Here is a 21,943-nt window from a genome sequence, read left to right as displayed (position 1 = left end):
CTATGACTTGAAAAAGCCTGCACCTAGTACAGAGGACCTGTCATCTCAGTACCCAAGAGCCAATAGAATAAAGAAGTACCCTTAAGCAGCAAAACTTTGACACAGCTTTGAAGCATATGAAAACAGTATCACTCCCCAGAATTATTATTACTCAAGATCAAAGAAATGAGGCATACTTTACATAGCAAACAGGGACAGTGTGCTCAGCTCCAAACATTTCAGCTCTTTCCCTCTCTCTCTCCCTCTCTTTCTTTTTATTTCTACTTCCCCAAAAGTAGGATTTGGTGTAGGGGGGGAATCTCCCACCTGTTTAAAACTTTAAGTGGTTAAAACTACTAGCACCAGATAAGAAGACTGTCCAAAGGTAAGTAAATTGAAAACGATGCTAGCATGACAACTGGCACCATAAAAATGAGAAGCTTGCCAGTATGTTCATTTTATTCTTCCTCATAAACTGTAAACAAGCATGTAAATCAGTGTCATATGGGCAACGCTGAGCTAACAGGAAGGCAGAGAACTTTTAATGATACATTTAACAGAAATAGATGGTCAATAGGAAAAAAAAGCCACAGCTGGGTGCATTTTCCTCTGTGAATCAATCTCACTTTTGGTTCTGTAGTCTAAACAGAGATGAAGACGACTTGTAGATGTTACGTCCTTGAATATGCCCTATATTGCAGTAACAATAAACAAATATGGATGCTTCTGTAACTGGCCAAAGAAAATTCCTGTCTATTGACTGAAATACAAGGGAGTAATATTACCTAGCTGTATCCAGAATCCTTAAAGAAACAAAATCATTGCCAACAATGAAAGAAAAGTCATGAGTGATTTTATAGATGGAAAGAACTATATATTCAACTTAATTTTTTTCACTTAACCTCTGTGAATGCAGAGCAGTTACAGTTATACATACACCCAAACCCCAAACTGCACAAATGTGTCTGTTTATATATGCAAATAAGTTTACATTTTTCTGTGTGCATATATATATGCTGTGGAAAATCTCTGCTATGGTATTTAGTTCTGGATACAATTACAGACTGAGGTTCTAGCCTGGCTACTTTAGATATGCAAAATCAGAGCTGGAACAGCCTCTTTGTAGAAAACTCCATGTCTACTACCTGATCCTGTTCTGACTGACTAGAGCAGGCAAAAGGTGAAGCACAGTGAGACAGAATGCAAACGCCATATTATTTGAAGATATTTCAATTTCTTGTTGCAGTTCTAATTTTAACGAATGTCTTAGAGGTAATTTGTCCTACGGAAGGAAACTACATAGTTATACAAAGGCATACTGGTGTAAAATAATGTACACATAGCAACAGGGGAAAATATCACTAACAAGACGATGTTTTCATCACTCACTTTTAGAGTATATACTACCCTCTTAAAAATCCCTATATTTCATAATTGATGTGCTTTTAGCCTGAGTAAAACTGCATTAGTTTTGAACTTTGCTTTGGCAAGTACATAGATTATTAGAGTTTTTTATCAGTCTAAATCAATTAACAGAAATTTGATTTCAATCGACAGGATAAAAGGAAGGTAATATTCAGGTTCATTTTTGATTGTGATGATACATCTCACATATGGCCTTAAGTACAGAAAACAGTACTCAGAGGGAATCCAACAAAAAGAGAATTGCCTGAGGCAAACTAACCACATGAGTTCCCCTGATTGGTTAGTGCTATCATTAGTGCCACTGCTGTTTAAGAACTACACACGGACAGGACAGGGTGACAGCTAAGACTTTAAAGCCTATGTATTTTTCAAACAGCTTTTCAAACTGTTTTTCATGACAGAATTTTTTTCAGCTCTATCATTAACTGCTGACAAGCTGACAGAATAAATACTTCAGCCTTTCAGAAACCATCTAAGAATCTTTTTTTTTCCACCCCCCTCCCCTATTTTTGATGTGGGGGGAGGAGAAGAGGAACGAAGGAAGAAAGGAGATGAAGATATGAGTTTCTTACAGTCTTACCTCATCAGTTTGGGTGAGGAGTTGGGTGAATTTCGCATGCCTCCGTTTCGCTGCTTTTTTTTGGGTGATAGTGTCGACGGCTGCTCATCTTCAACTGGAAATATAAGGAACTCATGAGATTAAGTACCGCTCTAAGTGCAATATGAAATACAAGTGAAGTAGCAAAGAACACACACTCTATGTCCATTCACGCACTGATACTTCATTGCTAATATAGGCCCAACAGTAATAAAAATCAAATACATGTTAGTCAAAGAGATTGGTTTGATGGAGAAGCAGGGAAGAATACCAGGGTTTTGAACACAGGCGTTCAAATTGGTTTCATACTTCAAAAACAAAGGGGGGGAACCACATTCGGGTTATTCTTAAGAGTTATTTTCAGTTAATCTGCGCTACAGAAAAGTAGAATTAGTGCTCTGCTATATTCCCAGAAAGATAAAGTACTATTTGCAATACCAATATAACAGCTGTCAGCCTGCTTTTGCTAATGAACTAGACACCAGTTGGTTCTTGCTCCTCACATGCCAGACAACAGAGTCTTCATGAAGAGATGTAAAATATTCAATGCCTTGATGTTCAATGATTCAGTTAGTCGGGAACGTGAACGCAGCCTGCCATTGTGCACAGATCTTCAGCACAAGTCAGACCTCATCGCTCTACCCTTCTCACAAAAGGGAGTTTTAACAGGAGTGAACAGAATGAGGTTGAATGGAAGTGGGGAGACAATACCTGTATAAACAGAGGATGCATGTGTTATGCAATCTTTTAATGAGGATGAGTTGCATTTTCAATGACAGATCAATTTCCAGATGTAAAATCACCTACAGTTTTGCCAATCATAAACTACTCTTGGATAACCTATGTCACAATACATATTTCTTAAACAAGTGCTGCTTCCTATTAACTCGTCTATAAGAATTAACCATCATCTTTACTGTTTCGAGATTGTTATTGCACTTGATAATCTGCGCATAACATACATGTGCTCTCAAAGGGAATTATCTTATGCCTACTTTCTCAAATTCACACTAACGCTGAATCGTTCTAATATAAAGAAGGAAAAATACACTTTTTTTCCCATCTTATTGTTAAATGAAAAATGAACTAGAAGATAATATAACTGATGCCTAGAAAGCTGCTACTTTAAAGCTAAAAGGAAAGAGATTAGTAGTAGCTATATTAAAAGAGCTTAAGACACATTAGCAGTGCACAAGCAGAGGCTGGGAAAAAAATTTTATTTGCAACAAGCTACATAGGAACAACAACAAAACCTGGATATACGTCACCTGCCCTCGACTTATCTGGGAAGAAATTAAGCAATATCCTTCTGCTATAACTCTCTCCTGACACAATTTTATTATAGACTGCATTCTTGCCTGTCATGTCTGTCTGTTTGCCCAAGTCTGCTACAGAACTTCATTTTGCCTTGGTCAAGACTGAAGGACTGAGCCCTGGAAAGACAGATGTGCTGTCTTTTTAAATGACCTGGCATCACCTAACACATCAAGAGAATCAAAACAAAAGAAAGCATTGTAACAGAACCCCCCCCAAAAAAAAGCTAACCCCAAAATAAATGCTCCAAAGAGTGGTGTAAAAGGTAATACTTAGATCAGAGAAATGACTGTCTAATAATGATTTATTTTACAAACTTAGCTTTCTTCTTGGACAGCATCCCCAAAGACAAAGCCATTTCCTTCTCATTTGACTTTTTTTTCCAAGCCAGAGTCCTATAGTGGAAATGCTTATTGATGATTAGTCAAGTACCAGTCTTTGTTTGGCTGAGAGATAAATAAGCCCATAGAAAATTCTCAAAAATATACAAATTGAAATTTCCTTTCTGTGACAGTTTGTTCGGATTAAACTAGATCACTTCGGTATTTAGCTATTTGTAACATGAAGTGAATATGCACAGAATTATTTTGTTAGTAATATCTTTCTATTTCTGATTATAACAAAATGCAAGTATGTGTGCATTTCAGAACACCCTCTGCAAATCACTCTCTTGGAAATGGCCTAGTCTTGTTTTAATCTTGTCTATCAAAAAGTTATTCACATGCTGTTCCACACAGACAATAGGTTGCTTTCAAGATATACACTGTGCTCTCTTGTTCTTTATAGGATATAAATATTCAGTTCCAATCTGATGATTCCACTAATTAAAAGATCAAAGGAACAAGAACCATGCAAAATGTTCCTTCCAGAAACCAGCTACAACTAATATGTTTTGCTCTCTTGGTAGTAAAAATTCTAAATTTCACTTAATTTAATCTGCTACCATGGGGTTACAGAATGTTTGTCAAGAGATTCAGTTTTGCACCATAAGTAAAGCGTATTGTTATACAATTTAAACAGTTTAAGGAAGATATATAGTCATCAGGACCATGTGCAAAATCTTACATTAACACAAGTCAATTGTAGATCATATTATAGCCAGAAATATTTCTACAAACAACAGAAAACACTATTAAAAAAAGAGTACTTTCCCAAGTTTTCAAGCTAGCTAATAAGACTCCCATCTGATCCTTTCAAATACTGAAAGTTAGTACAATAGGGATCTTTTCTAGTATATGGTCCAACATTTGTGTTCTCCAGTGCTACCAGGTGATACTACCCTGCTGTCCAATTAAAAAACAAAGTCTTACTAGTAGTCATCCAGAATAACCATTTCTAGAACTAGATTTCTAGCAATCCGCACTTACTTTTGGTTCTGCACCTACAAAAAACAAGCTCCCTCTTTTGATATGTTCTTGTCATATTCAAGCTATGTTACTGTCACCAATTGCCTGGGAAGCCCAAGGTTAACGTGGCTCACTAGTTAATACCTGTTAGCAGAGCCTTCTGAGGGATCTCAATTTGTTGCTAAAGCAATGCCTTGCTTAAGCAAGGACGCCATTTATTCTCATTGCAGCAATGAAAGGTGATCTATCTTAATCACATCACATCCAAACAAGATTTTGGTTTTCAATGAAATCTGTGTGCAGAGTTTACAGGGCATCTGCAGTTTAGAAACACAGCTCCATAAGAATGGGGGAAGGGAATCCATGAAGCTGAAATATGTGAATGGTATATAACGGACACCATTACCTATGGCTTCATTCCCAAAAGTGTTGCAATGATAACTCACAAGTGGCTTCTTAGTTGAAAGTAGGACATAAAACATATTTAATTATTGACCTTCAGATACTCTTATCAATTTCCTGCATATTTAAAGAAACAGACCTAGCAAAATTTTTAGTAAAGCCATAAAATATCATTTTAGTTTCATGGTTCCTGTGCCTGCATTAATTTAAAAGGGAGCCTTAAATTTGCTTGTTCTTATGAAAGACAACCATATTTGAATAATGGGCTGTGATATATGACAGCTCAACTCTGATGATGTATGTTTGACTTAGCGCTTTTGTTACTGAGTCCCCATTTTTAGTATTTTTGATGTCTTTATGCTACAGGACTTGTATTAAAATACAGTCAAATTATATTATGCAGACTTTCTTTACCAGCTTTCATGAAAATTGCAAGTTCAAGAATTGGACACATAATTTTATAGCACATCCCTAAGTATAATACTTAATGTACTGTTGTAACAACCCAGTGCTCACTTGTCTAATAGGCAGAGAATCTAACAGTTTTGCAGTTCAGGAAGACTCAGTGCTAGAAAAATGTCAGGCGAGTCTAATGAGGCTTCAGATGCTCCAGTTTATGCTGGAGTTTAATTTAAAGTTACACTGATGTTTTAACATGTTTGCTTATTCTTGAGTAAAGAGAATTCATTATTTCAATGACATAACCTCCAGACAATGTTCCATGAATTGATTTAAGATGTGCTGGTAATTTTAACAGCCTTAATGTGGAGCTGAACATCTGTAACAACATATTACTTGACTTTTATCCTCATCTCATTTTTTAAGCAAAATAAAGGGAATGTCATTCAGAAACAGTGGACAAGTTCATAACTTTTTTCTTTGTTATTTTGTTACTGTTTTTTAAATAAATCTGTCTCCTTTACTGGCTCTCCCAGGTCACTAGCAGAAGAGTTTACAGACACTGTTTTTTAGACCGCAGAAAGAGCTGGAATTTGAAATAACATCTATGTTACTGAACATCACATGGACTGGAATACCTGGTAAACTCATTCTTCCTAGCACATAAATGCTTCAGAGCAAAAAAAAAAATATGAAAGGTAAAACACAAACCACCCAGAAACATTAGTTGACTAGCTATCTCGATTAACTTATTAATCACCACATGTGGAGAAACCCACATCTGTAAGCACTTAACAGAGCATTAGTAATGTCATAGTCACATTGAAAACAGACTGCAAAACCATGCACAAACCAATCTATATTGTCTTATGCATCCAACTATGGGGCTACCTACGGAGATCTTGGTTCAACCCAGGCTTTTGGGAGTGGTAGCGGTATTTTACAGGCAAGCTGAGTGCCCTTTGCAATCTACAGTACGTAGATTTTCCTTGTTCAACAGAACTCAATAAGTTAAGATGCAGCAGCGAGGGGTTGTTGGGTAGGAAGAGGCTCCCTTTACGGTTATTAACAAGTGGAACAGGTTCCGGGATTCCTTCAGTGGACTTGGCACCAACCAATGCCTTAGTAGTTGCATTCTTGAATTGATATGAACATTTTGGGTAACTTGGTCTAGCTGCATTCTTTACTTCTAAATAATAAGAAAAAATTTAAATTAATGTCTTTGTATTAAAAATTATTTCAAACCACAGGCTCATGAATCAATTTTGATACTAAGTGGAATTACAGACTTTAAAGCTTAAAGTATCAGTTTCTACAGCTGAAATAAATGTTTATACCTGCAGCTTTCTTAAGTTTTTTTTCTGAAAATGGCTTGTTATAAAAGAATACTTATAAAAGGATTATTCCACAATATTATCATCTTTAAGCAATAATCCCATCCTAGGGTAAGTGTGTCTGAGGCAACACTTATTTCCCACATGTTGATAAAGGTTTTGAGATTTACTAGCTGTGGACGATATTTATTCCTTCGAATCTACTGAAAATGACGGGGAGGTAGAACACTCTGCTGCTATTAAAATAAATAAGGAATCATAGAAAAAAAGTAAGGTCAACACTTCAAAATTGTGCAAGCATACTGATGGAATTAAAGTGATGTTTAGGAACCTACGTAAAAGTTGTTGGGTATTCAGAAGTGCTGAATACTGTAAATTTCAGGAGGTCACACATAGCACCTCTGAAAAGAAAGCTAATAAATTTAATTTCCTAAATATGGATTTAGCTTGAAACTGTGATTCTTAGTCTTCCATTTCTAATATATCAAAGCTAATTAAACAAAACCCCCATATTAATACCTCTAATAAATGCCATCCTCTGTAAAAGACAATGATAAAATGTTTTTCTGGTAAAAATATGCAGTAATGATCTCCTAATGCTTGTTTCATTCTGAAGGAGTATATTACAAAGAAGGTACATTATTGAGCCACTAAGATTTTATATTCTGTTATGGATTATGAGGTGAGGAGGTTAGGTAGGGAGTAGTTTATGGACTGATAATCTTGCAGCATTATTTCCATATGTTTCAATTGCCTTAAAGTTTCCACGGAGAACTTTGAGTAGACAGTAGCTCCAAATTATTTGAGGAGTTCGGCATGTTTTTTGGCATCTTTGTCTAGTTTACCATCAGCTAGAAACACTGTCTAGTAACAGGAAAGATACATAAATAGCATCCACATGTTTGCCATTTGTGTTCAAGCTCAAAATCTCTCTCTCTCACAAAAAAAGGTGATTACATGTGAATTACAAGTCATTTGAATGTAGTTTTTAACAAGGTTCAACTATTTGGTGACAAAGTACCCTTTCACATTCAAAGATCTCTGAATTGATGGCTTGCTACTACTCTGACTGAGGTGGATAGAAACATCAGTGAGAATAGAACTAGTTTAACTCACAACGTTATTCTGCTCTTTGCTAACAGTAGTGACATTTAAAGTATAATGATAATAATGCATACTCACGAGAGTTCACATAGATTTTAAATCATTGGATAGTATATATCTTTGATTAACAAAACTGCCACAAAAAATTCTGTGCATCACATTGGATACATTACTTGAAAATTATCAATCTTACCTTGGAGTTACTGGGGTTTTGTCAAATCTTGTACTTCTATCTTTGATATTCCTCCAGTGAAACAATTTTAAGATGATAAAATATATTTGCAGAGACCTATCTCCCTACACAAGTCATTGATCAAGCATGTATTTGAACACTTTGAAATGCATCGATTTGTTTCTATTTTTAAACTACAGACAGTAATATTGGAAAGAATCTTTACAAATCTACATTCCTGCATCAAAATATCTTCACATACAATGGAAGAAGACCAAAATCTATTAATAATGCTTATCCACCCTCCAATCAAGTTGTTTAAGAAACATCATAATCTTTCTACGGTCATTTCTGGAGTTCAATAAGTGATGGTTTCAGATACCAGACCTGATTATTAAGCACTAAACTTCCATAACAGTGTATGCCTTATGGCACATTCCATGCAGACATAAGCAAGCTTTACCAAGATTTTGTGCGTGCTGTGGCACAGCATGAGCCAGAACTAAAATACCTTGTCTTTCAGTACAGCTTAATAGCTTGAGCTTGGCATCATATTTAATAGCATCACATGATCTTGTTCAGCATGAAGGCAGACTGAGCTGCTTAAAACACATCCTACTTCCCCTTATTTCCAACAGTGTGGATAGCTACTACCACTGAAAAGCAAAACATTAAACAATGGGGATAAGAGTTGCCATTTTTTTGACAAATTATTCCAGATTTAAAAGTTCTAACCACCAGTTTCATCCCATGACCTTTAACCTCCTGCCTCTGACATGAGCTCAGCTGCTTCAGGTGAAAATGTAAGAAGCCCTACAGTGGGTGACTATGAAATACCTCGTTCATAGGACAAGTTTCCTTCTGACTCCAACAGGCTCATGTCTTTTTACTCAATCTTGAAAACTGAGTATTACAGTATTACAGTATAGTATCTGAATAACCTATCTTTGGTAGAGACAATTATCTCTTTCTCCATTCTTCTAATACAATTATATATTTTTTATCCTAGAAGAGTAAAGTGGGTTATTTTTAGTCTAAATAGCCCGTCAAGTTGTACACGCACACTGTGCCACAAACACAAGCATGTCAGGATACACATGGAACTACATGTGCAAGCACAGAGGTGCAATTTTGAACACAGGATATTGCTGTGCTTTCAGGTTAAGCAGTATTATACAACTAGGTGAGAAATACAGGCCAACACCGTCACTTCTGCAGATACATACTACAATGTGCAGAACCTAAAACGCTCATGTTTTTTATAGCATTCTGTTATTCAGCAAAGGTAGTTTCTTTTTATTAATAATTTCTTAAAAATCTGTTTGGGTGCTTGCACCACTATGTGGGATGATTTCCACAGAAAACATATTTGGGAAACAAAGATTGCTGTTAATTATATGGAACTAAATACATCCTTACATACTGTCACTGTCTTACTAGGTTTGGCAACCAAACTGTCTGAATTGGGGTAACTTGTTGTACCACTGTGCAATGTTAAACCACAACCTCCAAATCCACAAGGGTTCGCTTCCAAGTATGTGATGACTTTAGCACCAGCAAGTCTACTAAAAGACGACTATTTTCCAGTCATAGTTAGATCAGTTTCTCTTTATCTATTATGACATATGCCTTTATTTTCAATGCAAATGGTCACAGGGCGAGTGTGCTGCCTGCATTCTGCCAAACTTCATTAGAACAATTCAGGACACTTGTCATGTATCCATAAGGCGTTATTATTGTTAACTAAGAATAGAGACACTTACTGGTCATTTTGAGAGCAAATTTTGAATAGCTTTTGGAGACTGGCAAACAATATGGAAGTGGATGAGAGCACAGTAAGAGTAAGAAATTCCACGTTTTCTGTAGTATTTCCTAATTGCACCATGGGTGAATGCTACCTGCTTTTGGTAAATGCTGTTCAATATTTGCCCAAGAAAACTGTCAACATTAGACAGATAAAAAATAATGTCTATAAAATGTGAGATATTAATGCAATTTATGTAAAGGTATTTCAAAGCTGCATACATTCCTATTCCTTCCCTCCACCCTCAAGAACTCCCTTTCAAGCTCAATGAATATACACTTGCCTACAGACTGCATTAGGGAATCATGCCTGTTTCTATTTCTATATATTTTATTTATTATAATGAAGATAATTTGAAATGCAATCTGCAACTCCCTGAACATTTTTAAAACAACCAATGTAGTTAATCTAATGCCTATGGCAATCTCTATTTATTCTTTGTGAGCATACACTTGCCATAACTTAAAACTGGGCTGAGTTTTAATTTAAATGTAACAAGGCAGAATACCAGTACAGTGCTTTCAACAAAATGGCTGAAACTGGCTTCAGCATGATTTGCCTGGAAGGGAAGATGAAAATGTGTTTTAAAGGAGAAAAAATATCCTGATCAAAACCAGACATTCTAAACAACCACCACCGATACCCACTGCTCCTTTCCTCCCCCATCTCTATCAGCTGCTAGGCTTTCAGCACCGTTTTTCGCCAGACGCTAGCACAGTGTTTTCCTTCACAGTCAGCCATCAGCCAGAGCTGTCACTTGCAGATACTTCATTTTTGTTTCAGCCTAATTCATACTGCACCCACTTAGTCTCTGTAGTGAGTAATGCCATGTCACTGTGCAGATATGCCAGATCCAGTACTAGAAGCATAAAGAGTGTTTTTAACAGTTAAACTATCTTGGTTTGAAAAAATGTTTTATTTCTCCCCCAACTTAACTGTTCTTTTCCTCCTAAGCATCTTCCCAGCTGACCTCCAAAGGAGCAATCACCGTTCTGCAATCTGGTGTGTCTTCCATAAAGCTCAGATTTCATGTGGTGGGTGAACACAAGCTGCAGCTCTGTATTGCTAAATGCAAATAATCAATATGTTGATTGAGCTTTTGGCTACCAGAGTTCTTTTGATGGGAGTGACAGTGAGCATGACTTCCCTCTCTCAATGACAAGCCTGTTTAGACTTTGCTACCTACCACTTTGTGAATCAGGCAACTGAAAATACCCACAGCAATTCCTCCAAACTGTCAGCTATTGCTGTGATTCCACCCAGCACCCCCTGTACAAGACAACAGATTAACCATTAGGCTAGATATGTTGAAAATATACAGCTTCAACCTTTCCCCATCTAGCTCAGAGCGATGTATAGATGATTATTTCAACCGTCAGCTGCCGCATAGACTTAAACCCCTGCACAATAACTCCTGGATTCATCTGCCCCTTGTCAAACTTGCACAGCTTTAGTTTGAGCATACATAGTGTGGCAGTTTCACTGCGGATCTAGAATAATCCAGACGGCTGCTGTCTCTTTGTTAACAGGAAGCTAAACTGATGAGTTTGTAATGCAATTCTTATCAAAGGTAGTTTCAAAAAAGAAAAAATGTGCCCAATCAGTTGGGGTTGGAATTTAGCATAGTACTGAAATATGGTTTAATTGGAACATTCATTATTTGTTGGGAAAAAATATTATACATTCCCTTTAAAAATCACTTTATGCCAATGAACTATTTATTTTACAAATTTACTTGATTTTTTTGATAGTAACAGATGTAATGAAATCATTGACTAGAAACTACAATGCAAAGGTGCTTGATGAGAGACAAGAACGATAATTTTAGACACTGCAGAGCAGTGTTTGCTTGGTGTCTGAAATGGTAATTCAAATGAAACAGGATCACTGTTTTGGTTTCTATGTGCATTACAAACTCAGGGAAATGTATTTCATTGCTTTTTTTTATACAAAGAGAAACAGATATGCTGCGTATCTCTACATACTAGTACCATCAGAAAAGCAGGTGAGGCTCACTGGCTTTTAGTTGCAGTGTGTGCCATGTGAAGCAGATAAGAAAACATCAAGATCCCAGAATGTCAAGAACACATCATCTCAGAGCATTTTACAAATACTGAATGGTGCTTTACATGAGACATTCTCTTTGAAACACTGCAGCCCAAGAAACACCTTTTTTCCTCTTTTTTTTTTTTTTTTTTATTTCCCTTTTTGTCCCTTCTGGCTAAAGGCACATAAAATTGAATGACAAATGCATTGCTCTACTTTTTTTTTTCTTCTATTGGCATCCAATGCTTAAATTTTATATAAATAATACACAGTCTTTCAGTCTTAATTCTCCTCACACATAAAGGATTGAAACTCAGCTACAGATATATTCCTCACCTTTGCTTTTCCATGAATGCTGTAAAAAGACAGTTAATAGAAAATATGGAATGTTGCTAGGCTGGATCCTGTTATGTATTCTAGACGGCTGCTCTGATATCCTGTGAAACCATGATAAACTTTAAGTTCCTGAGCTTTTAGGGTTACATGTATATATAGAATGAAAGATAGAATGCAAAGCTGTTTGGAAATCCAGGGAACTTAACTTGAATTCTTTGGTGAAAAAAAGTCCAGGGTATGGTTTTACTTTCATTTATTTGTAGGGGTAGAGCAACCCCCTATGTTTACTGTAGAGCTTTGATTTTTTTTTTTTCCTCTTCCAGTTTAATTCAAGAGCATAATTATTACAAATGCTTTACAGAGGTTTTAGGCTGTTCAAATTGTAGTTGATCTAAAGAACACTAAAGTCAGAGAAAGTAAGTGAAAAAGTGAGAAAATGCTTACATTGACTTCAGTGGACTTTAGATCAGGAGCTGTTCATATCTCATACTTCAGGGTGCAAGCTGATAAAATGGGGCAGCAAGAAAGCCTTTCCCATATATACAGAATTTTACAAATGGCTTGGGCAATTTAGAGGAGAAAGGCTTCAGATTTCATGGACCTGGTTTCTTGTTCTTATACAGAAGCATACACACAAAGTGATACTATATGTATGTAACAACCATCTTCCCTTTCCCCTGATAAATGTGCACAGTAGAAAAAAGCTACTTTAATTCCTAATCAAATCCTAATTTATATTTAGACTGTCAGAGGTCCACTGAACCTTGAACATATTTTCTGATTCAGATTTTATTATTCCCTCATACATTTCTCTTGATTTTTAGTCTCCATTCTCCATTGCCTTTTCAATTTATGATTCACTCTGTAATTGTTTAATCAAATAATTATATTGTTTTTGGAAAACTGTCGAATGAAAAGTTTTTTTTTTAAAAAAAAAGGCATCAGGTCAGGGGACATTTTTTTCCTCTGTCCATTTAATTGTCCAATTGACTTCTCCACATGTTGCACCCACACAGAATACTATTTGGGTAAAGTAAAGTTTATTTTGGGAAAGAGTGAAGAAAGGAAGATGTGTCTAAATTGTAGAACTTAAAACAGAACATGGTCTGTGTTCACAGGGGTCTATTCTCCAGACAAACATCAAAGTGAAGGGAATTGACTTTGTCTTTTGAGAGTGCACTTTGGAGAATAAGGAAACTCAAAGTTTCTCATCAGGTATGGTGAGTGTAAATATTCTCCAAGTTAAATTTTAAATTATGTTATTTCACTGTGACAAGCTGTTTTGCTATCTGAACACAGAGGAGGAGCAGCAGCAAAACATTACCCCTACATGTCAGAAAAGAGCTGTTCGGACCCTGTGTGTCCTACTGTGTCACAAACAGCTATGAACTCCAATTTTAGAGCTCCAGCTGCTGTGTCTAGCAGAAGCAAACTACAAAAGGATTGCTCAAAGCCACATGTTAACTTTTTAATAGACTACCTGATGATCCTATGGCTACAAACAGAAGACTGGGAATCTCTTGACTGGGATTTAGCTCTACCACTGATTTGTTACACAGCCTTGGGTTGCTCACTTGCAGTCAATTCCCTTTTAATGGAGTTCCTTACTTATAGCTCTTGCTAAGACTCAAGCGACCAAATTATCTGAAAATGTGGCTGTTAATCAATAATTTTCTCAGATCTACCTGGTATAAGACAGTGAGGTTGCTATTGCTGTTTGGAAAGTACATTTGGAATACACTCCATAAAAACATATCACATGCATATGTGATAAAAGTAAGTTGTTATTACAGTGTTTGGTTGTTTTGGTTTTTTTGTTTTAATTAGACCTGAAAGTGTATCTCTTTAACATCAAATAACTGTAACATCTTTTTTATTTCTGTTTCTTTTTTCTTTCCTTAAAAAAATAGTGTGATTAAAGAACACTGATTTCCTTATCAGTGGTCCTTTGACAGTTCCCCAAGGCATGACATGTAAAGCCAAAAGGCACATCTTTGGGGGCATGCTCTTTAAGAGTAGCAATACACAGCAAATTGTAGTATTTCCACACCTACAGTTCTAAATTCAGTGCATTGTCATAGACCATGCTTGTCTTAATACATAGCAATCCAAAGTGTATTGTCCTTTGTCCTATTGCTTCAGAGAGGATTTTTACACCAACTGTAAGGGATACAGAGGGAGAAGTTGCAGCACTGGCGAGGGTAGACTGTATTTATGTAGTTCCGCCAAACTGTAGGAAGAATCTGTCCTGTTTTTACAAAGTAAAGGAATTTTCCCCTTTGTGATTGAATACACTCACAATCTGATCAGTCACTGCTAAAACCAGTGAAGTTCTCTATGTGGACAAAAAATAGGCTCCTATTAAAACAAACTTAACCAACACCCCCCCCCCAGCCCCAAACTGAAAGGACACTCACCATTGTGCCTATGAACACTTTGCTGTTTACACTCCCTTAGCTCCATCACATTCAGTGGGAAAATACACAACGCCTAGAAGTAACTAAGTGAAAAAGTAAGCACAGGAGTCCTTGGTCATTGCTCTGCTCCTTGGGATTAGAAATCTTGTATTTACTGCATAGATTGTGTTCCTCAGGAAAAGAGAGTATTTCAGTGCATAGGAAAGGGATATGCCAACTTCTTTGGAGCAGGACTCCACAAATTTCAGCTAGGTCTTGCTGCAACTGTTTCCTTCCCGAGAACATTGGGAAGGGTAGATTTCAGCCTGCAGAAATCTAATTAGAATTATTACTTTGTTTTCCAGTTCAAAGTGCTAGTTTATCTCAACATCTTAAAAATACATATTTCCAGTGTAATTCCAACCTGCATATCCTGAAATTTTAAACTGAAATAACCTTTTCTCTACCCTGCTCAAGACAAGTTTAAAAATAAATTTGTGATGAAGGTGTTTTCGTTAACACATTTCCTGAAGAAGACATACTAGGTCCCTGTGCCCATTTACCTGCCAGTACAGCAGTGTTGAGTAAAGAATAGATTTTCATAAACTTATTATAAATCTAGGGGACTGTATTCTTAACTTCTAAGACTTTTTTTTTTTTTTAAATTCTTCTGCTTCCCAGCAAGTTGTCTTACCTCTGAAACACACAATTTAGAGGACATTGCTCAGGTTTTCTTTTTTACTAGGTGGTTAATATGCCACCAAGAAATTGGATTTTTTTTTTTTTTTACTTTTTAAACTTCGGTGGCATTAAATTTCTTTTCCCTTTTGGCTGTTGTTTACCCTTGTACAAAAGGGTGTAGAAGTGTCTGTGTGTCTGAACAATAAGAATTGAAATCTTGACATTCAACTCTAGCTTTCTTATCTTCAGTCTTATCTAGCTTTCATCCACATCAGTGGAAAAACTTCCATTTAGTAAATGTTAATAGGATCGGGCTCAGTGATCCCCAATACTCTTTCAGGTTCAGCTGTAATATTTCTCTGGGATGGAGGTCTTCACATGACTATTACCTGTGAGGTCATAATATAATTTTCATATGTAAACTAAGTAAAAAATGCTGTGCATGCTTACATATACACTGGTTTTATATACAAGTGCTTACACTGTATGTACATATTCAGAAACACTTCTATACAATTAAAATGAGCCACCTGGAATATTAGAATTTTTATTTTTTTTTTTTATAAAATTGTTTCCTCACAAAATCAATACATAAAGAAGTTGGAGGCCTTTCAGTCACTACTTATTTCTAAGCCAGCACCACCACCTGCTGGTTACAGGGAGTTTCAAGCCCCAGCACTGTTTTTCTGTCTTCAAAACTATGCCTAAGTATAGAACAGTATTTCCCAGCTGCTCTTATACATAGAAATGATATTGCCAGAAGACAGATTTTTAGCGCATTAGTTGCAGTTTAACAATACTCTATTACCTGAGGTATGGCTTTCATAAAATCGAGGAATGTTAATTGTTGACAAACCAATTCTCTTATGCAAAGTAGTGTAAGTCACAGGGTAAACATCCAAATTAATCAGATTTAACCTGTTGTATTAAAAAGCCTATTGTTACATATGCTGGTTTTATCACTTACAGATATACAGTTAAATGCACTTCATGATACTAAGAAATCAGTGTATATTTTTTTTTCTAAGTGCTCCCTACTTTAGTGAGTTCTACAATGTACTCCATTCTTGTAAAACTCTGTTTTTCTCTGAACAAATGTATCCAAAAAACCAGTATCACCTGGTAAATATACTAATATAAAAAACAACCAAGATATAAATAAATGAGATTAAATCTATAAAATAATAGCAAAAATGGCCATAGCAAAAATGGAAATGGAATATAATTCATTGGTGTGGAAAATTAGGGAAGTATAGCACGTAATTTCTAGGTAAAGAATGGCAACACAAAGAAAGTAAAATAACACAACAATAATAATAATTAAAAAAAAAAAAGAAATGGAAATGCAATGTCTACCTCTGACTGTATCTGCAAAAGAACCCGAAAAGAATTAATGCTTACATCTCTGTCAAAGCATACAGTAGTTTGGATGAAATCTATTGCTATGGGGAAGCAAGGGCTGGCAATTTCATAAGGGCGGAAAATAAAGCATAAGCTAAGAAATCCAGTGGTGATAATTAATAATAATGTTACTTACAACAGTGTTTTGATCTCTAACAGAAAGCATACTCAAAAGGATAGATGTATTTAGCAAGGATCATATTTTTCAAATAAAACCTAAATAGGATCAACGTACCTTGGCACAAAATAAAAAAAATTACTGTTACAAATTCCCTCTGTTTATTTCCCTAATACTCAGAAATACTGCACCGGTAACACTGAAATACATGCAGAAGTTAGGGTTGAACTATTCAGAATTATTGTAAGAGGGAAATACATGCCATCTCTCACTTCACATAAGACAAACTATAACAGTATAAAAGTATACAGACTAACAACTGAGAAAGCAAGCAAATAATACTGAATCTACCAAACTAAATTGATAGCCAGCTTTAAAAAAAAATAAAAATTAAGTATGTTTTGTCCTTTTATTTTTCACTTTGTTACTAACGCTACACAGAAGTGTCAAGCTTGCTTAGTTCAAGACAAGGATCAGGCAGATCACGCATAGAGACCACAACCCATGACAAGGAACAGCTTTAGAAAGAAAACTTCATCAAAGGTAAATGCATTGTGCTACGTACTTCTCGTTTCATTAACCAAGCCCTGATGAGAATATGGACATTACCAGAGAAAGCAAAGGCAGCCTAACAGAAGCACCCTCACTGTTACTACACCATGCACTGAAAAAAGAGGAGACGAAAGAAGGCAATGGAGAATTTTTGAGAGGATAGTCAAAGTGTTAGATTAGCCGCTCGGGTTGCTTAGCTATGGCCTGCAGAATGCTTGGTGTGCTCAGTGTTATACCAGGGAAATCACTTATACTCTGTGAGTATAAAATTAAACACAAATGATGTTCATTTTCAAAGCAGGTAGCATGATAAGGAGGAAAGACGACTGATAAAAGAAAAAAAAAAAAGAAAATTCTGCAGGAAACCACTGAACTGCCAGCATTTCTGTTATAATTATCACACCAATTTCACAATGAAGTTCACAATATCCTAGAGGAGGAGGAACTCTCCGACAAAGAGAAAATTGATATATAAGATTTCATAAGATTTACAGGTCAGTTACTACCCTGAAAGTAACTATAACAACCACAAATGCCACAGGATGTCAATATATTTGGAAATAGTGTTCCTGCCAGATGTTTTGAGAGTCAGATACTTAAAGCATCCAGAAATCCTGTGCTCAGGGGACGCTGACAGCTGTCAAGAAAGTCATCTTCCAAAAGCAAATTGCTTGGAGCTCTACCTCTGAGGATTTTATTTTGTCCTGCTTGAGGAGAAAGAAGAGGGCAGACAAAAGACTCATATGCTAAAGGCAGATTAAAAACAAATGCATATTTTGACTTATTTTATATTCCTCATGGGCAGAACTCAAAGATACTGCTGAGGAAATCTGTGGGACCCAAGGGACAACTTCAGGATATTTCTTGAGGAATATGTGGGGCTTGAATATTGAGGCTGAATATATGAGCCTAAAGATAAAATTATTGTATTCCCTCAAGCTACAATTTTAGATGCAAAACAAGAGCTTAGCTGTCTATTTAGCAGGAGAAATACCAGTAGAGCTGTGGATGGATGAATGAGCTGCAGCATTCAAAGATTCAATCAGCCAATCAAAAAGACCATTAAAGCTTGATCAGCCACTAGACATGATAATACTAGAAATCCTGAATCCAAAACCAGAGTATGCACTTTCATTCAAGTAGGAGATAGTATTTTCAGGAATTATTCAGAAAGGAAAGAAAAAAAATAATTCCATAGACCATGCTATAATAAAAAAAACATGTGGTAGTGATCACAGGGGAGATCTGAAACAAAAAGTAAAATAATCCCATGCTTGAAAAGAGGCAAATATAAGTGTAGGGAGTTCCAAGATAGCAGAATTATACAGTAATGGCATATTGAAGTGCACAGATACGGCACAGAATTCATATTACATAAATCAACACACAGAAGGATCTGGTACCAATGGGTTAAAAGAATGCCAGTTCCTGCTCTTACAGAATTTCAGACTGATGTAATATCAGACAAATCTAGACTACATGATCACAGATCCTTGGCTTGAGTCTTCCTTGTTACTGCAAATTTTGTGTTCATTTACTTCTCTTTCAAACATAATCAAAGGCTTTTGCTGAGTCATATAACTCTTCAAAGTGTAAGATGCCTATAAATTGGCCTTCTTTTATGGAAGGATCCCATCAAATAGTTAGGATTACATTACTGATTCTAGTCTCTGCAGATCCTTGCATTACAATTGTCACCACAGAATCTGTGCTGAGACTGACATCTGTCCCAACTCTACTGTTCTCTCGTATTTTCTCCTTTGTCTGAATGAAGAAATCAATAAGGTATACCTTGTCACCCAGGGCAGTGAGACTCTTGAATAGAAACAATCAAAATATACACAATGAAATGCTTTTTATATACATACACACACACAGTCATTTTTTTCTTGGACAAATCTTCTATGGAACACAAGCTCTTGGTGCAAAAAAATCCAGCATTTAAGAACTATGGAAAAATTTAGATCTTTGCCAAATGAAAACTGATTTAATTTTCAGCAGAAACAAAAATTACATTTTCATGTCTCAATTTACAAAAAATATCATTTGTCAACAATTAAAATTTAATTTGAATAGCACTCTGAAAATGCATAACCTCACACAGTAGGATAAATATTTTTTCTGTGGAAAATCAAAACCAGTTCTTAGCATCCAAGAGTTAGTAAAATATATTTTGCTATTTTGTCGCTTGCCCTGACATTGGAAAGTTTGCTGGCTTTGTTCAGAACCAAGTAAAAAAGCAGTATTTCATGTCAAAAACAAGACAAGATGCAAGCATGGCTATAAGTCCAATTCCATTATTAGTGCGAAATATTAGCACATCATCTGAAAATTTGGGAAATGTTTCCCATATGTTGTAAAGGACACTATGTAGTGGAAGCCAGAAAAGTACATCATGTTCTGTTCAGCGGTGCATCTCACTTCTTTTCACCCTTCTGCTGCTTCATCACGTGAATTATATTCATTTTCACACCCTGCAATTCTGAATAAATACTGTATCACTTCTTTGCTGCCACCCATCTTGTGACTGACTGATCACAGAGAACCTGACAGTCCTTGCATGTTTTGGTAGATCAGGAATAATTCTAATAGTGATAAAATGACTAAAAAAATCACTGGACAAATGCCTGTTAATGAAACACACTATCAGTTTGCAGCTGTGGATTTTACCTCACGTTGCTCATGGAACAGGAATAAGCATCATCTCTACATTAGGCTCAAAACCTGTAATTGTTTTTATTCTTTGCTAGAAGAATCTTAGTTCTATTAGCTGATGAAACTTTATAAGCTAGGCAAATGTTTATCTTGACTTCTGAGTTATTGTCCATATGTCACAACTTGCATTTTTACTAGAAGTCCAAGCAATATGTCCCATATGGAATCATGTAAGTACTATAGAAGAGGGGCTAGTTGTAGAGTAAACCATCTACATTGCTAGATAGCACACCTGCTAGTCCATTCTGGCAAGCGTTTGCTCAAGAACGGAACCTCCATTTCTTGTTGCCAGTCTTCCTCCATAGCATAGCTATGGTGATGTAAAATCTCTCTCCATATTGTCAGACATGCCGTGTCAGACAACACGTAACACCACTGAGTTAGAGAGTGAAGATAATGTCAGGAACATGGGAATGGAGAAAGCAACATGTTTAGTGCAAGCAAAATCTTTTATGCAAGAACGAACAAAGGAAATTGCATGACAAAGATCAAAGACACTATAATGATTTTTTGGATTTCCTTCAGCAGTTCTTCACAGTAAACAAGGTCTGCATTCCAATTAAAGTTCAGAAGCAGATAAAAACTGCAGAAGATTTAAAATTTTTTTTTCCAGAAATCTAAAAAGAGATTCTTCTCTGCTGATGCAGATAAACAGAAGCTATTCATGCCCTTAGATAGTATCCCCTTTCTAAACCTCCCTAAATTAGACAGCAGCAAGGCAGTTCTAGTAATTTCCCCATTCCTTCTTTTCTCTCCTCCTTGCCATCTACCTGCGACCTCCTTCAGCAAAGATCAGAAGACACGAAAATTGGCCTCTGCAGGGGAATCACTATGTCAAAAGGATACCCAGGCTTGTATTCAGTACTTCACAATGTAAGGATCTCAAAGCACTTCTTAGCACAAAATGTAATATAATATATTGAGAATACAGTATTCTCAGTCTTTGGGTGGATAAAGAACTATATTCATGTAGTAAGTCAGGGGCACAGTTGAGATTGGGACCTTTGCCTTGCGCCATTTTTGTTTCACATTTGCCTACGTAGAATTTCAAGTCACACTAAAACATCCACATGAATTTTTAACCAGATGACACTGGCCACATCTTACACAGTAATAATGCTTTTTCCACCCTTCCTTTTCACAATAATTGTACTGTGCTAACAAGACGTGATCAGTGAAGCATGTGTGCGTGAGGTAGCACACACTATGTTTCCTAAAGTCATTGATAATAAGTGAATCACAGCATTACAGCATTCAGTAATACGTAAAATATCACAAGGAAAGCTGCATCACTGTATTATAAAAAGGAATGTTAACAAAAGCTGGTGAATAGTCTCAAATGATAAAAGTATGACAACTGAACTTTAACCTATTTTAAAGTAAATTATCAACATATTTAAGAAGTTACATACTAAAATAAATAGTTCTATGATTTCTTAAGAATAAATTAAAACTTTTCCTCATCTGTTCAACTCCCTCCTGTCTACTATAACCTCAATCAAAGCAACGATACAGGATGGGTGCTTGCTCTGTGGCACTTCAATGACCACATATGGACTTATGTAACAACAACCTCCTCTTTTCATGTAGCACATAAAAAAATCACAAGGTTATGTATCCTGGTATATACAAATACCTGGAAATGTTCTAGGTACTCAGTAGAAAATACGACAAACCAGAAAAATTGTCTTGCAAGTTGCTTCTGGCTCCCAGGCTGAGGGCTGGACCACTCTGCTGGACCTACACTGAACTTGATAAAATCTGAAGATCTCTGGTTCTAATTCAATGGACTCTCCTAGCTTTGGTAAGCATTAGGTTGGT

The 21,943-nt window shown here is 36.1% G+C and overlaps 1 protein-coding gene across 27 annotated transcripts in view; it reads right to left on the bottom strand.

The window, feature by feature from the left end:
* Window positions 1–21,943, bottom strand: part of KCNMA1 (potassium calcium-activated channel subfamily M alpha 1) — a 529,204-nt gene that overhangs the window by 66,100 nt on the left and 441,161 nt on the right. For 12 of the 27 annotated variants that reach the window (XM_075025663.1, XM_075025664.1, XM_075025668.1 and 9 more), the window contains 2 exons: window positions 6,359–6,652; window positions 1,985–2,078 (listed from right to left, as the gene is read on the bottom strand). In XM_075025663.1, the coding sequence (XP_074881764.1) occupies window positions 1,985–2,078; window positions 6,359–6,652 (388 nt within the window). Of the gene's footprint in view, window positions 1–1,984; window positions 2,079–2,446; window positions 2,714–6,354; window positions 6,653–17,158; window positions 18,112–21,943 lie in introns of those variants that run through there. The other 15 variants (XM_075025665.1, XM_075025670.1, XM_075025671.1 and 12 more) reach the window with 5 other exon arrangements.

This window comes from Buteo buteo, chromosome 4 (assembly GCF_964188355.1).
Source record: "Buteo buteo chromosome 4, bButBut1.hap1.1, whole genome shotgun sequence".
In the NCBI taxonomy this organism is placed as follows: Eukaryota; Metazoa; Chordata; class Aves; order Accipitriformes; family Accipitridae; genus Buteo; species Buteo buteo.
Note: the sequence above shows the minus strand (reverse complement) of the source record. Positions and strands in the feature narration are given on the sequence as shown.